At 55.7% G+C, this 15898-nt stretch overlaps 2 protein-coding genes across 5 annotated transcripts; one reads left to right on the forward strand and one right to left on the reverse strand.

Moving 5' to 3' along the window:
• The first annotated feature begins 1778 nt into the window (after window positions 1–1778).
• Perm1 (PPARGC1 and ESRR induced regulator, muscle 1) lies at window positions 1779–12936 on the forward strand. 4 transcript variants are annotated; one of them, XR_012450170.1, is made up of 5 exons: window positions 1793–2037; window positions 2807–5270; window positions 6180–6305; window positions 6555–6726; window positions 10379–12936. XR_012450170.1 is itself a non-coding variant. In XM_020162482.2 (4 exons), exons 1-4 carry the CDS (start codon window positions 1998–2000, stop codon window positions 6665–6667), a joined length of 2094 nt encoding a protein of 697 aa, XP_020018071.1. In that variant the 5' UTR covers window positions 1779–1997; the 3' UTR covers window positions 6668–7644. The 4 variants fall into 4 exon arrangements, 3 of the variants coding, with proteins under 3 accessions (XP_020018071.1, XP_020018070.1, XP_073937754.1); XM_020162482.2 differs by lacking the exon at window positions 10379–12936 and having other exon boundaries at window positions 1779–2037; window positions 3456–5270; window positions 6555–7644; XM_020162481.2 differs by lacking the exon at window positions 10379–12936 and having other exon boundaries at window positions 1797–2037; window positions 6555–7644.
• On the reverse strand, window positions 7632–15795 carry Plekhn1 (pleckstrin homology domain containing N1). Its single transcript, XM_074081655.1, has 16 exons — window positions 14976–15795; window positions 14782–14881; window positions 11893–12039; window positions 11726–11806; window positions 11573–11645; window positions 11299–11438; window positions 11093–11224; window positions 10905–10985; window positions 10336–10411; window positions 10032–10180; window positions 9781–9930; window positions 9445–9591; window positions 9132–9272; window positions 8726–8953; window positions 8406–8454; window positions 7632–8315 (listed from the first exon to the last, which is right to left on the reverse strand). The coding sequence occupies exons 1-16, from the start codon at window positions 15056–15058 to the stop codon at window positions 8215–8217; spliced, it is 1878 nt and encodes a 625-aa protein (XP_073937756.1). The 5' UTR covers window positions 15059–15795; the 3' UTR covers window positions 7632–8214.
• Window positions 15796–15898: the final 103 nt, after the last annotated feature.

The raw sequence follows: 15898 nt of genomic DNA on the forward strand, positions 1-15898 counted from the left end.
TGGGCATGGTGGTGCATGCCTGTCATCCCAGGTATGTGGGAAGCATAAGTAGAAATATTGAAGTCCAGGATGGTCCAAGCAAAAACGTGAGATCCTATTTCAAAAATAGGCAGAGCAGCTGGGCACAGTTGGTTCACACCTGTAATCTAGCTACTCAGGAGGCAGAGGTCAGGAGGATCATGGTTCGAAGCCAGCCAGGGCAAATAGTTCACAAGACCCTATCTCGAAAATATCCATCCAAAAAGGGCTGGCAGAGTGGTTCAAGGTGAAGGCCCTGAGTTCAAGCCCCAGTATCACCAAAATTAAACAACAATAAAGAGAGGGACAGCTGGTGGAGTGGCATAAGTGGTAGAGCACCTGCCTAGCAAGTGTGAGGCCCTGAGTTCAAACCCCAGTACTGCCAAAAGAAAACAAAAACAAAAAATCAAACTTCCATTTGGGGCTGGAGAGGTAGCTCAAGTGGTAGAGGGCTTGCTTTGCAAGTGCAAAGTCCTGAGTTCAAACTGCAGTCCAACCAAAAAAGAGAGAGGTCAACACAGTCATAGTCACAATACAGATATTCAATAATATTCAGAACATGTGACAGGCTGAGATTAGGCTTTGTGGTATATATGAGGCCCTGGGTTTGATCCACAACATCACAAAACAAAACAAAGCAGAGTATATAATAAATTCTACAAGTCAACAAGAAAAGATACAGAGAAAATACTCTTTTAGGCCTGGAGTTATAACTCAAGTGAGCACCTCCCTAGCAAGTTTGAGACCCTGAGTTCAAACCCCAATACCAAAAAGAAAAAGGAAAAAAAAAAAAAAGATGCAGGAAAGTGACAAAAAATAATGAAGAGACAGGAGAAGATGCATCAATAGTGTGGTGGGGGTTTTTGTTTTTGTTTTTGGTGCCAGTATTTGCTGATGATGGAAGCCAGGGCCTCACATGCTAGGCAAGCACTCTAACACTCAGCTATACCCCCAGCCTTTGGATTTTTGAGACAGGGTCCTGCTATGTATCTCAGGCTGTCCTTGAACTCATTATGTAGCCCAGGCTGGATTCAAACTCTCAATCCTCTGCCTCCACCTCCCGAATACTGGGATTATAGGCATGTACCACCATGCCTGGCTATACCCATCCTCTTGTCCCTCAACTGGAACTGTATGGGTCCTGACCTTGGGGGCAAGGTCAGGATGACTTGGAGGGTGCCCTCTTGTTCTGCAGCTAGTGTAGGGTTAAGAGCAGGACTTTGGGACCCAACTCTAATACTTACTGGCTGTGTGCAAGTTGTTCACCCGTTCTGTGCCTCATGACCTTCAGAAGGAAGGGTCCTTTTGATGCTTGCTCTCAAGATGAATGCATTCACAGAAAGGTGCTCAAGGGTCCTCGTGAGGGCCCAATAGAGGCTGGTGGGTTTGCCCATCTTGGGCCTGTCCACCGAAGTCAAAGTCAGGCGTGAACTCATTTTGTCCCACTGCCCCTCTTAACCTTCTCTGAGGCCCAGGGTCCATGCTCATCTTGGGAACCCCCACAGAGAGTATTAGATGCCCCTTTTGTCCCCCATCCCCACCAGCAGGCTCAGGGAGCCCTTGTGAACCCTGGAGTTCAGGCAGGGAGCTGCAGGCTCTGCCCCAGGTCAGCAAGGCCATCTGCAAAGGTGGACTGGGGACATTGGAGCAGCAGGTGGGGTGAATCTGAGGTTTTGAAGTGAGAGAGAAGTGCAGGTGGCCTTCTGCTTGGAAAGGGAGACCCATGCAGTACAGATCACTGGACAGTATTCACTGGCTGAAGTCTGATGTGACTTTAACCAGCGCCAGCCCGGGCCCTGGCCCTGCACCAGGAAGACATCCTTCACATAGCTGGAGGCCCCTCAAATGCCATCTATTTGTGGCCTGACCCTGAGGCTGGCATGAGTCACATGTGAGCCCAGGGGTGGTATATTTTTGGCAGTGGGGGTGGAGTTTGCAGGGCAAGCCCAACAGCATGTCGCTCAGGGACAGGCCGCTAGATGCCCAGCTCCACTACTCCAACTGGCTGCCAAGACCCAGGTAGGACATGGTCATCCCCTTACTCCAGTCTAGGGGTCCCAACAACAGGCAGCCCCTGCCAAGGCCTCTTCAGGACCAGCGCGTGGGGCTGGAGGAGGAGAGGGCTGTAAGAAGCCACGGTGTCCTGGCCTCCAGGCATTTCTCCCTTAGGACCTGTCCCAGCCAGAGTGACCTCCCAATCCCCTAGGTCTAGCTGTAGATGACTGAGGGCTAAAGGGCATCCATCGCCTCTAGGGGTAAGAGGATGGAGGTTGTGGTCAGCTTAGGTCACCTTAGCTCACTGAGATGGGGCATAATGGGGCTTTGGTCAGCTGAACAAGACTGGTTGGGGGGGGCGTGTAGACCCTGAGGATAGCTTGAGGGGGCCACTGGGGTGATAACTGCCACTTGGTAACTTCAGGCCTGGACTGTTTCTGCTGACCCCTGAGCCAGCTCTGGCCTACACCAGTGTGACCTTGGTGAGCTCAGAGGAAGTCTACCCCAGCCAAGGCTGGTGGAAGGTCATCACTCCAAAAGATGGTCACCTGCTGGATGGTGCACCCCCTTCTCTGTGGCCAACTGCCACCTGGGGCATACTGGGATAGGACAGGGCTGACCATCATTGGGGAAACTGATCCCTGGTGGTTCTGATTGCAGACCACTGAGAAGGGAAGTGGAAAAGGGAGGCCAACTCTGCTAAGCAGATCTGAGATGCGTGGGAACACCCATCCAAACAAAGCCAACACATTTTTAGCTTACTTCTCTAATATGAAATCATATTTGATTTTAGGACTGTAACAATGTGTCATGGTAGTTATCATTTGGAAATAGAAAAAGTTGGAGTTGGGACTTTCTAACTCAGAAGAAAGAATGAACTAGATCTGAAAGCAGAACCTGTTCTCTGGGACCCTTCCAAGTGGAGATGGAGTGCCAAGGAGGGGGCAGGTGCCCTCGTGGCAAGCAGGGTAGTTGTGTGTGCTGCTCAGTATGTGGGGCCTGAATCCTCAAAGTCCTTCCGTTGCTCCAGCACCTCTGCTGACCTGTGATGGACAACTTCCAGTACACCGTTCAACTTAGCGACCAGGACTGGGCTGAGTTCTCGGCCACCGCTGATGAGTGTGGCCTCCTGCAGGCTGGACTGGCCTCTGGGGACGAGCTTTTGTCCAGTGACATTGATCAAGGGGATAGCAGTGACAGCAGCCCCTCTGGGCCCCCACCACTCCTTACTGGGCAGCTGGCTCTGGGGAGGAGGGACTGGTGGGGGTGCGAGGAGGGGGGAGAGGTCGTGGCCACCCAACAGCTGATCAGCAGGTCTCAGTGTGAGCCTATCTTGGCTCTGGAGGCCAGTCAGCAGGCAGTCGGCACGTCTGCACTGTCAGAAGGTCTGCTGTCCCTCAGCTCAGGCACTATCCCGCTGGTTCAGTGTTCCTCCTTGCCAGGGCCAGCAGCTTCCAGAGGCGAGATGCAGAGGCTTCTTCAGGGCCCTGCTCCAAGCCCCCCTGGTGAGCCCCCTCAGAGTCCTGAGTCTCCTGGCTGCAGTCTCACCCCCCAGAAGTCACTCGACAACCCTGGAGTCCCACCTTGGAGTCCTGGACGTAAGAAGAGGAGTGCTGTGTGTGCCAAGTGGGGAGGGCACTTGGGAGCCCCAGGCCCTGTGGCTACCCAGCTGGGATACCATGAGGCCAGGCCTGAGGGCATTGTGGTTGGGACAGCAAAGCTGACGGCAGAGGTCCAGCAAGACAAGCCAGAGCCAGACTCTGCAGATGCTCCTAAGCCCAGCTCCGGGTCCCCTGAGCTGGTTGCCAGACGAGGGCCTGGCTTGGATCTGTCTACATCTATCCCAACAACTGAGCAAGGGACAGACCAGATCAGAATGACTCCCAGAGCTGAGCTGCACACCATATCCATACCTGTCCAGGAGGTTCATCCAGATAGCTCCATGGCTAAGTCAGACATGGCTCCGTCTACGCCTGCCTGCAAGCCTCAACCCCATATGGCTTTGTCTACACCTGCCTCCAAGCCTGACATGACTTTGTCTACATCTGCCTTCAAGCCTCAACCCCATATGGCTTTGTCTACACCTGCCTCCAAGCCTGACATGACTTTGTCTATACCTGCCTCTAAGCCTCAACCCCATATGGCTTTGTCTATATCTGTCTCCAAGCCTGACATGACTTTGTCTACACCTGCCTCCAAACCTCAACCTGACATGTCTTTGTCTACACCTGCCTCCTCAACTCAGATTGACAAGTCTGGGTCTGCATCTGCCTCCACAAGCAGACTATATGTGGGCATATCAGGCACAGGGTTGAAGCCAGGGGTAGATCTGTCTCCACCCATCTCAATGGTTGTGCCACATGCAGCTCTGCTTCATTCTGCTTCCAAGACTGCATCTGATATGGATGATACACCTGCTGCACTCTCCTTGCTCCCTGTTCCCTGGGCTGAAGCTACTCTGGTGGACACCAAAGGTGCTGTAACTCCAGAGGGACATCGAGAGAAGCCCAGAAGGGAGCCCTCAGCAGGAGCCCCTGGAGACCCCTCTGGAGAGCCCCTACAGGGCTCTGTTCAAGTCCCAAAGAGGAAGAAAGTGCGATTCTCCATGACCATGCCCAGCCCTGAGGAGCTAGGGTCAGGTGAGGCTGCAGGCTCACCCTCATCAACCACACCCTGGATCCCAGCTTCCAGGACAGCAATCGGGGGTCGTGGGGGTTCTGCAGCCTGGGATGCTGTGGCTGTGGGTCCCCGGTCCCCTCAGCCTCGAATCCTCAAGCACCTGCCACCCCCATCCCCCTCTGCCTCAGTGGGGCCTGAGCCTGGGAGCCGCTTTGCAGTGACCCTTCCCGAGGCTTATGAGTTCTTCTTCTGTGACACCATTGAGGAGGAGGAAGAAGATGTGGCGGGTGAGGCAGCAGCCAGCCAGGCCCTGGGTGAAGTTCAGTGGCCGGACATGTGTGAGTTCTTCTTCCAGGACTGCCGAGCCCAGAGGTCAAGGTGCCAGGGGCACCACTCTCCAATGCCATCCCCAAGAGCTGAGCCTGCGGCAGCTACTCTACCTGGAGACCCAGTGCCCATCTCCATTCCTGAGGCTTATGAACACTTCTTTGAGGAGGATGGGCTTGGGGATGCACTGCCACCAGCCACCCTTCTCCAATTGCAGACCACTGAGCCTCTCAGGGAAGTGGGGCTTGGGGCACCCCCCAAGCCTGGCCCAGTCACAACACAGCAGCTCAGTCTGGCGGTCAGGCGGGCAGGTAGGTGTTGCTCAAGCCCTATGGCCTGTCCAGGGCATGGGAACACACTGTCCAGGGAGCTAGGCCAAGTAGACATGGTGGTGGTGGGGGAGGCAGTGCAGAACCCTGCAGTGGGGACCTGCTGGGAGGGAAGGGCAAACTCCAGCCTTCCCAGGACACAGTGCAGATGGGACATCCCAGGGCAGGTACCATGGCCATTCATGGGTTTGGTTCTGTATTGACCATTGCCCAGAGTCCAGGCTAAGGTGCCAGCAGGGCTCCTCCCCCAGCTTCAGGGGACCACTCCCACTCAAGCCAGGCTGCCTGTAGGCTCAGGCACTGTAGGAAGAAAGCTCCCCTTTTCCTGGAAGCTGTTTCACAGACCAGGGAACAGAAGCCCCCAGAGACAACTCCCCGAAACTGTTCTGACTCAACTGTGACACACATTACTCAGTGTCTCGAGGAAGAGACATCATGGGGAAGATATGACTCAAACAGATGTGCCTGGGGCAGACATGTTCTAGAGCAGGCATACCAGGACAGGCATATCCAGGGCAGACAAGTCTCAGAGCAGGTGTGTCTGGAGCAGGCATGTCTAGTAAAAATGTGTTCTAGAGCAGGTGTGTGTAGGACAGGCACATCTATAGTAGGCATGTCCAGGAAAGACATGTTCTAGAGCAGGTGTGTCCAAGGCAGGCATGCCCAGGGCAGGATACACATGTCCCGGGAGGATATGTTCAGGATAGATTCGTTCAGGGCAGGCATGTCCCAGAGCAGACGTGCCAGGACAGATGTGTTCCAGAGCAGGAGTGTCCAGGGCAGACATGTCCTAGGGAAAGTATATCCAGGATAGATGTGTCCCAGGGAAGGCATAGGCAGGGTCAGTGTGTCTCAGAAGGAAGCAGCTAAGGGTGTACTTCTCTTTCCTAGGGGAGCTCCGGGGTCCTCTCACCTCATTTACTTTCAGCCAGAATGACATGTGCCTGGTGTTTGTAGCCTTTGCCACGTGGGCTGTGAGAACCTCAGATCTACATACCCCAGATGCTTGGAAAACAGGTTTGGGGGCTCTGGGGTGGAGGGAGCTGTGTCTAGAAACCAGATGCAGGGGCCATGGTGTCCATCTCACCTTCTGGGGCCAGTGGGCCTTCCTATGCTGACCTCCTGCTTCTCTCATTGCTGACCAGCCTTCAACCCACTGACCTTACCCCACTGGCCTTGCCCTGACCTTTGAGGCCTCAGTCATGTGGGCAAAAAGTGGTGACCAGCTGGAGCTGGCACCCAGGAGACCTTGTACTTCTTTTGCAGTCTTGCTGGCCAACATCGGCACCATCTCTGCCATCCGCTACTTCCGTCGGCAGGTGGGTCGAGGACGCAGCCCCAGCCGCAGCCCCAGCCCCAGCCACAGCCCTAGCTGCTAAGAGCCAGGCCTGCCCAGAAGGCGCAGGATGCCCAGATGAGCCCAGGGGCTCTGGATCAGGTGCTGCCCACTTCCTTGCCTTTGATACCTGTCTTCTACAGCATTCAGGAGGGAGCCAGTGTCCTTGACTCTCTTGGACTCCACCTGAGGGTTCACCAGTGACCAAGGCCACTCCCCACACCTAGGAGGGAGAAGGTTTGGGATTCTGGATGGGTAGGTGCTGAGCAGAGAGTTGGTTAGTAGGGCATCAGATTAGAAAATAAAAACAGGGTGCCCAGTTAAATTTGAATCTCAGACATGAAATATTTCAGACATTACTTTACTAAGAAATTACTTGTTGTTTATCTAACTTAACTGGGCACTTGCATTTCTCTGCTTATGTGGTGAGAAGAGCAGCAGGAGAGGATGCTGGGGCGAGGGGTGTCAGAGCAACAAGGTCCCGCTGAGTCTGGGTAGGGCCATGACAAGGATGCTAGGTGGCTTTGAAGTTGAGGGGTGGGGGGTATCCAGGGACTCTGCTCTGTTCACAGGAGGGGTGGGCTGGTGAGTGTCATGGAGGCCCCTCTGACCCCTGAGTCCAGAGGGTTCATGGCCACAGCCTGCCTGGGCCAGGCCTGAGTCAGTGAGCAGGTGCCTAGTGGATGCCTCTGAAGGTGGCTCCTGTAGCCCCTACAGGGTGAATCTGTGGGGCAGGGCTGGTTCCTCTTTGGGAGCCCTGGATGAGGGCCCAGAACTCAGTGACCTCCAGTGGAAGGACTGTCTCCTGGGACTGTATCATAGGTAGCTCACATGGGGCTGAGGCTGAGAAGAGCATTGGGGTGGGAAGCTGGGAGAGGGGCCTGAGGAGGGAGAGTAATGGCAGGGCAGGATGTGGTTCTGCCCAAGGCTACATGAGCAGGGTCCCCAAGACAGAGGGGGACCCCTGGCTGCTCCTAGAGGAACAAAGGCACACAGCACCAATAAAATTTCTCTTTCTCATTTATGGTGTTAGTATCTCTGACTAGCCTTACCCCACATTCCTGGCAATTCAGCATCCTTTCTCTGTTTTCCACATTGGGTACTCTCCCACATCTGTTTTTGATAGTTCACACCTTGCTGACCTCTGACCCTCATGCCTTCTGGTATCACACATTCTGACCCTGACACCTCAACTCTCTTAGCCCTCTGCCCTTCATTTCTATGCTGCCCCCACACTGTCAGGTAAAGCCCCTGTTTGGTCCCCTCCCTTTCCCTTCCCTGGGGGACACAGCTGGGAACGTCCATGACCTCCTTGATGTTCCTCTCTAGGCTGTGGAATGATGGCCAGGATGTCCCTAGGATGAAGTGCAATGCTCCCCCCCTCCCAGCTGCTGCAGCTGCTGGTGAAGCTGAGGGGCCAGAGCCCAGGGAGGGGTACTTGTACTTTCAGGGTTCTGGAGAGACCCTTGACCTTCTGGGGTCAGAACCTGACTTGGATCTGAAGGGGGCAGAGGGCAGGTTGGCTGCAGATCCCCCTTAAGGTTGGCATTGGTGGGATGTGGTTCTGAGAAGCAGCCTGCCTGGGGATCATCAGATCCACTGAATGAGTCCTCCCTCTGTCTCAGGCCTCCTGAGCTGTGACCACTTCTGGTGGGAGGGACATGAAACCTTGTCCCAGATGGGGCACTCGCCTGGTGGGGAGGGCAGAGACACATCACATATTGGCCTGTAGGAAGCAACACCCTGTCACTTTACCCAGAGGAGGCAGGACCCTCACTCACCTGGAGGAGGCAGCAGGGTGCCGGGTGAAACTTTCTTGGCAGGGACAACCTGGGAATCCCAAAACACAAGTCTGAGAACTGGGACAGATTAGCCCACCCAATCTGACAGCCCCTTCCCTATCTTTGCCCCCTGGCCCTGCACCATCCTCTCCTTGATCTGAGGTTCCCTGTCCTGCTACCCCATGTCTCTGTCCCTGGCCTGTGCCTACCCCATACTCTCTGGCATCTACTTTCCCCCCAGAGTCTCGGGAGCCCCTTCCCAGGCCCCTTTGAGCCCAGGGCCTGGGTCTCCTCACACCAGGGCAGGGGCTGCTACTCACGAGCTTTGAGGAGTCTGGGGGTCGTGGCCCCTGGCCTTTGATGGAGCCTCGGTGCCTCTGTGAGGCTCGGGACTGTGGAGCTCCCTTTTTGGAGAGCAGATGGGAGCCTGGAAGTCCAGGGGAACTAGAGAGTCCAGAGCTGGAGTCACAGACAGGCACAGACACAGGGACTGAGGGGAATGGGCTCGATGGCTCCAGTCCAGGTGAGATCCGCATCGCACTGAGGAACTGCCAGAAGGTGTGGGTAACCTGAGGTTCAGGGCTAGGTCTGCCAGGGAGCTCAAGGACCCCTGACCCAGAAACCCCCTTAGCCTCCCTTCATAGTCAGAACAGACCTTAGTCTTTGGGCATCTCTCTGACCTCAGGCTGTGGCACATTCAGCCCTGTCACCCATCAGGACACTGACCTCATCCAGGCCCTGGACATCTGTGATCTTGTGATGGGAGGTAGCAGGTGGTGTGTAAGGATCAGCATAGAGTGGGGAATGTGGTGTGTCCAAAGATTGGTCTGGGGCCTCAAGGCTGCCTTCCAGGCTGGGCCCGCTCACCTGCAAGAAGAGGTAAGAAACACAGATTCCTCCGGCTGAAAGCAGTCAGTGCCTTCCGTCTTCAGAGCAAAGGGTCTGTGGGAGATCCAGGACCACCTGGGCTAAGAGACAGGTCAGGTAGGTGGAGGCAGGAGGGAGAGAGGCCCAGGGCTGGGGCCTGTGCTGGGTCTACCTTGGTCAGGTCCAGATGCAGGGACAGTGGGGTGGCTGGGCCAGGTACCTCCCCTCGGGTTCTGCCTCTGGGTGATTGGCTGTGCTTGCCATGTCTCAGCTCTGCCCTTCTTCGACCAATGCTGGCATACTCAGGATTGCCCTGGTCCTGTGGGAAACAAGAACATACCAGAAAGTTCCCCTAGGCCCTTCTCCCACACAATTCTCTGTCCCTCCAGTCTAAGACCCCTCCCTGAGGAACCAGGCTTGGGATGGGGCAGTGGGACCCAGGTTCCCCAGCACATGGAAGCCCCATGGCTTGTTGCCTACTTTCCTCTGTCACCCTCCAGGTACTCACAAGTGCAGGTTGGGCAGAGCAGCTTGTAGTGGATAGTACTGAGGACTCCAGGAGGGAGTGGCTGGTGCGGGTGGAGTGGGGTGCTGGGCACCCCGAGTCCCAGCTGGTCCGTCCATCCGAGGAGAGAGAACCTCGGCCACCACCCATAACCTGGGCAGCCAGATGTGAGCTGGGTGGCCAGATCCCTTCCCAATTACCCATGCCTGCATCCACCCCTCTGCCCCCGTTTGTACCACTACTCAGAACCTCACCTCTGTGGGCCCCTGAAACCCTTGGAAGCTCTCAGGGCTGGGCAGCAGTGGGGGGCCATCCCTACAAGAGACTGTGCGGAGGCAGAAAAGCCAGTGGCTGTAGTCCTCGTAGCTGGCACACACCACACGGATGGTGTTGATGAGGCGGCCTGGAATACAGACACAGGTTGAGGCCTGCAGGACAGTGTACCCTGTACCCAACAGAGCCCCCATCCATGATCTGGGGCATGTACCAGGCTCACAACCCCCTTCTAGCAGCCCAGCCAGGCCAGGGGCAGAGTCAGAGTCTGGGGTGGGACCTCACCTTCGATCAGGAATGAGCGTATCTGTTTCTCTTTCTCTTCCAGGTTGATATGGATGGCACTCAGTGGCAGCTCCCCCTGTGGAGCAGGGAGTGAGGACTTGGCCTTCATCAGGGGTACTCCAAGTGCCTGCCTGGCCCCATCCTTCTGTCTTGCTCCAGAGCTGGGTTGGACATCTTCACTTCTGCTTGCTGGTGGACCCTCGCCAGCCCATGGCAAGATGCAGACAGATGCTTATGGGGACTGGTCCCTGGCAGTGTTTTTCAGTAACTATGAGTGCATACTAGCTCAGAGGCACTGGGGAAAACACACATGAAGGACTCCCAGGAGCAGCCCCACTCCATGGAGTGGCTTGGCTGGTGGCTGTGGACCCTCCAGGACAAGATGAGATGTGCAGAGTGGGAACTCTTCTGCCTCAGAACAAGACCAGACTGACCAGGACAATGGGGCCAGACGGGCGGGGCCCTGTGTTCTGTCCCAACAGGCCTCGAAATACAGGTTTCTCTGAGTCGTGGCCCCCACCTCACACAGGGTGCCTCCCTGTGGGCAGGTCCATGTGAGGAGGACCCACCTTAAAGCCAAGCCCATCTGGCTCCTCAGAGAAGATGGCTAGGGATGCCGGGTACAGAACCAAGAGCCTGTCCCACTGCTCCTGCAAGGAGTCAAGGAATGGAGTAGGGCTAGGCACCCAGGGCAGGGCCCCACCTGCTGCATGCATCCTTCTCCATCTCCTTGCACCCCCTTGCCCCCTTCACCCACCTGGGAGGGCAGGTGCTGCAGCTTGACCCTTGATGCACAGATGGCGCTGCCCACCAATTCCCGTCCTGATGCCCTCTGCAGCTGGGTCAGTCGCTGCTGCAGAGCCCAGGGAAGCTTATCCCCATGGGATACCTGGGGAAGAGGAGGTCAGGGGCAGGCCAGAAGAGTTGGGATGGTGGAGGGGATGGCAAATTCCTGGCACTGACCTGTGGGGTGACCTGTAGGGGTGCCGAGTGACAGCGCTGCAGTCCCCCCATGAGAGCCATCTGTTTCTCCAGGTGGTAGAGCCAGAGACTAAGCTCAGCCTCACTGCGGCAGAGAACGAGGAGGGGGGCGGGTAGTGGCCCTGGAGGTGGGGGCAGAGAAGCCAAGTGGACTGTAGGGGTTGAGCTTGGAATCCCCAGAAGCTCACAGGAAAGTTCCCTCTCCAGCAGCTCCACACAGACCCCAGGGCTGGGTTGGGAGATGCCCACCACACACCTGTGATCTGGAAGGCGTGCTCTCTGGACCCCTCGAGTGGGTAGATGCTCAGCTCTGTCAGAGGTAACAGTCCCTGCCAGAGCACAGGGTAGGAGGGGCTGCAGGGACTCCCAAGAGGCGCAGCCATCCCCTTTCTTTGCCCATGCCCCTCACCTGGAATGTGAGTCCTTCAGAACCATGGGCCTGGAAGTAGAGGTGGGAGGGGAACAGCTCCAGGTAGCAATCACTGATGTCCTAAGGGAGGGGAGGGTTGCCAGTCTCAGGGTCTGGGGGCCAGGCCTCAGGCTAGCAGAGATGTTGATCCCTGAACATACCCTCACCTGGCTGTGCTGGAACCGCAACTGGACCTTGGCATAGTGCACAACCTTGCCCAGGTTCCTCACAGGCATCCTGCTTCGCCCCTTCTTGAACACACTCAGGAATGGCTGCTCCAGGTTTTCTGGCTGACTCTGCAGGCCTGGAATGTCCTGGGGGAGCAGGGTTCAAGGGAAGGGCCAGATGGGGCCAGAGACCCAGCTAATATACAAACCACAATCCTGTACAGGCCTGGGCTGTTCACACATGGTCACAGAAATACATGTATCAAGGACACACATGTATGTGCAGGCCTACACATATACTCATACTCTTCACAAGACAACAGTGGCAGAATATCTCACACACACACACACACACACACACACACACACACACACACACACAGTTTCTGGTTAGGCTGCCTGGTCTATGGCAGACTAGGTTGTGTTTGTCATTTAACCTTCCCAGACTTCTCAAGGAGTTTTGGGGTGTCTGTATGAGATAGTACTCTAAAGCCTCTCATGTCTCCAGTGTCATCTGACAAAAGATTTAATACCTGGTTCTATGAAAAACAAATAAATGAAAACAAAGACCCCAAGGCTCTGATTTATAACATTTTCTTGCTATAAATAATATTCCTGACACTGCCCATTTCAAGCTACCAACACAATGCCCATGAACTTGGAGTTGGGAAGAGATGTTACAGTCAGCTCTTATGAACCTATCCAAGCATGCACTTTATCTCATTCATAGTAGAAGTCAAAGTGCTAGCAATGACCTGAGAGGTTCTCTATGACTTGCCCCTCTCCAACTGCCCCCCTCATTTTCCCTCACATCTTAGGACCTTTCCATTTACTGTCCCTCTGCTGGGAGCATTCAGTCCCAAATTCCCACCTTGCCCCTTCAGGGCTTTGCTCAGATTGCTCTGGATACCCTTGTAAAACTCCAACCTTACTTTTCTCCTTAGTACTGATTTAATTTGCCTTACTGTATTTTTTGTTGTTGTTTGTATTATCTATCTCTATAATGGGAATGGGAGCACCATAAAAAGAGATCTTGGTCTATTTCATTCACTGTTTTGTTCCCAGAGTCTTGGATAGGGCCTGGGATGTGCTGGGGGCAGGGGTGGGAAGGTGGGGGGTGGGTTCTGCAGTCTTCTGAAAGGAGGGAGGGAGGCTTAACATCTATACAACACTTACCCAGTCCTGGCATAGAGTTCTTTATAAATCAGAGGTTTGATATCACATTATGGTTAGGTAGGGACCAGTGCTGATGGGCTTGGGAAGGCTGTGATTCACTGGCTTAGGGGTAAATTGAGGTCCTTTAGGACCTGTCCAGGGCCCCCAGCATGGGCTGCTGTGCCTCTGACAAGCTGCACTGTCCCTTGGATAGGCCCAGGAATGTGAACAGACACACAACTCCTGTCCTCCCTGTCTCTGGGTGGGGCCTCCCGTATTCACACCCAGTGTGGGAACTGACACCAGATGACATCCGTGAAAAATAGGCCATGAATCAGGAAGGGCCATGCAGCTGGTCCTGGGGCCCAGGTTCAGTCTTGGGGTACAAGAGAGGACTCAGTTTAAAGTGTGACAGGGCCAGCTCTAGCATAGGTGCAGAAGCCACTCAGAGTCCAGGTGCAGGGCCCAGGAGCACCTGCTCCATTCTGGGTCCAGAGCCCTGCCTCCTGAGGTTCAGATGCTGTGTCCTAGTTAAGGAGGACCACTAGGGCCAACATGCCTTATGAAACTCCCTTCCAGGGTCACACTGTATCCTGGGACTGGACAGTGAGTCAGGGTCTGAGATGTGGCCATACAGAAGGACCTCACTCTGGACATGCCAGTCCCCCTTTTTCTGTCCACTTCTCTGAGGCAGCATTATTTCTGAAGCAGGCACCTGCCTGCATGAAGCCCTGGTACCTCAGAAAGCTGGAGATGGAGTGGCACAGGCTTCTTAGCCTGGTTGGAGCACATAGCAAAGGTGGGCTCTGGAAGTCCCACCAAAGTGTACAGGATGAGGCCAATACCTAGCCCCTGGTCCAGTGTCACAAACATCCTCCTTATGGAGCTTCTGGTGCCACCACACATAACAGAGCCCTGCCCACTTGGTGGGTGTGGTCCCGGGAGGGCACAGATGGGAGGCACTCCTGTCAGACATACAGCCTAGGTTCCTCCCAACCCAATGCCAACAAAATTGGGAAAAGGGGCCCTAAAGTTGTCCCCCCTCAGCTAGCCCTGAGACGCATTAGGGGCTGGGGGTGGACAGGGGCGTGATCGCCTGCCTCTTCTGCCAGAGTGGCCTATCGGTGCTCAGGGGGTTGCTCCTTGCTTTGTGGAGGAGGGGCGTCAGCTTAGAATGTAACAGTAGCTGTGGGCTGCTGACACTGGGAGAGGGGTGTAGCAGCTTCCTGCTAGACGCCCCCCTGGGAGAAACGGAGGCCTGGAGTAGGCAGCAAGTTGGCTCCCTATTCACTGGCAACCCCTTACTCTCTCAGTGACCCCTGACACGGCTAAACATAGATGCTGCACTCGGCCCATGTATTGGTGGGGGCGGGTGGGCGCGGCCCCCTCTGAGTACAGCATACCGAGGCCCCGCCCGGCCTGCACGGCTCACCACTGACTCAGTGCAAGTCTCGGTTTCGCTCTTGGCCCAGACTTTCGGGGGATGAGCTTCCAAGGGCGGGGCAGTGTCCATTTCCTTACCTGGCCTTGGGTCTGAATCCCCCAGGTTGACAGGGAAGACCCAGAGCTGCGTGAAAATGCGACGTACACACTGTCACGCACACGGTGACACACGTAGTCATACAAGGGAGCGCAAAGCTGCACTCAGACACCAGGCGCAACACGTGGGGCCTCAAGGTGGTGCACAGACCACCCAGGCAGCTACGCTCCAGCGGGACACACCCCTCTGCTCACCGTCCCGGGGATGTAGTGGAAGATCTTGTCCGCGGCGGTGTCACTGTCCAGGCGGGCCTCAGTGCCAAGCAAGCTGGGCAGTTTCCTCGCGCTGTCCTCTCTGGGGACAAGGGAAAGGGGGCTCATGGCTTGGCACTGACAGCAGGTTGAGGGAGACCCTCTACCCACATGGCCAGGCCCGCTCCCCCCCTCACCTATTCCCCTTCAAAGAAGGCTTTCTGGAGAAGGAGGCCCGCAGCCTCCTGGGGGTCTGGGGCACGCAGTGGTTGTTCCCCATGGGTGGCAGCGGCTGGTCTAGATCCTGCTGGTGGATAGGTCTGGGCCTCTATGTCCGTAGCCTCATGCCCAGGCCTCCTGCAGGCGGCGGGAAGGGCGGGGCTGTGGGATGCCCTGCCCCTATTCAGGGCCCAGCAGGAGGAGCCTCTTTGGGAGAGGCTTGGCTCCTACCTGAGCGCAGGCCAGCCTTGGGGCAGCAGAAGGGCATCTCTGATGGGGACAAGAGCCCCAGCTAAGCCTCTGGTCTTTATAGGAGGGTTCAGAAGAACCTGGTCTGTGAGTATACTGACTGTTCAGATTGGGGGTGCCTGGGTACTGCAGCTTGGTGAACCCAGGGACCCCCTCCTTCTAGTTGCATGTCCCGTCCCCCCCCAACCTGAGCACACATCCTATTTCCAAATTAACCCCAGTTGGTCTCTGAGTCACTAGTGACTGTAGGGGGCATGAGCTAACTCTCAAGTCTCTGAAGCAGGAGTTTGCAGTATGGTGAGACGGAAGCCAGATGCATTCCCTTCTCCTCCTGCCCCCTGCGCCAACTTCCTCTCCTGCCTGGCCAGGCCCAAGACAGGGTTCCCAAGGCTTAACCAAATGCAGGAAGGAGGCCACAGGCCTCCTAGGTAAAGATGAGCTGCGGAGGACTGTTTTCCACACGAACCCCTTTCCTCCAGAGCCTGTTAGGACCAGGCTAGCAGCCAACCTTTGCTGGTCCACAAGTATCCCACAGATTCTTTGACAAAAAAGTGATGCCCTGGACATTAACACATCTCAGCTGGGCTGAACACTTACATTTGCCTGCAGACCCTCACCCTGGCTCCCAGATAGGATTCAAGGCTGTGCTGCA

This window comes from Castor canadensis, chromosome 7 (genome assembly GCF_047511655.1).
Source record: "Castor canadensis chromosome 7, mCasCan1.hap1v2, whole genome shotgun sequence".
In the NCBI taxonomy this organism is placed as follows: Eukaryota; Metazoa; Chordata; class Mammalia; order Rodentia; family Castoridae; genus Castor; species Castor canadensis.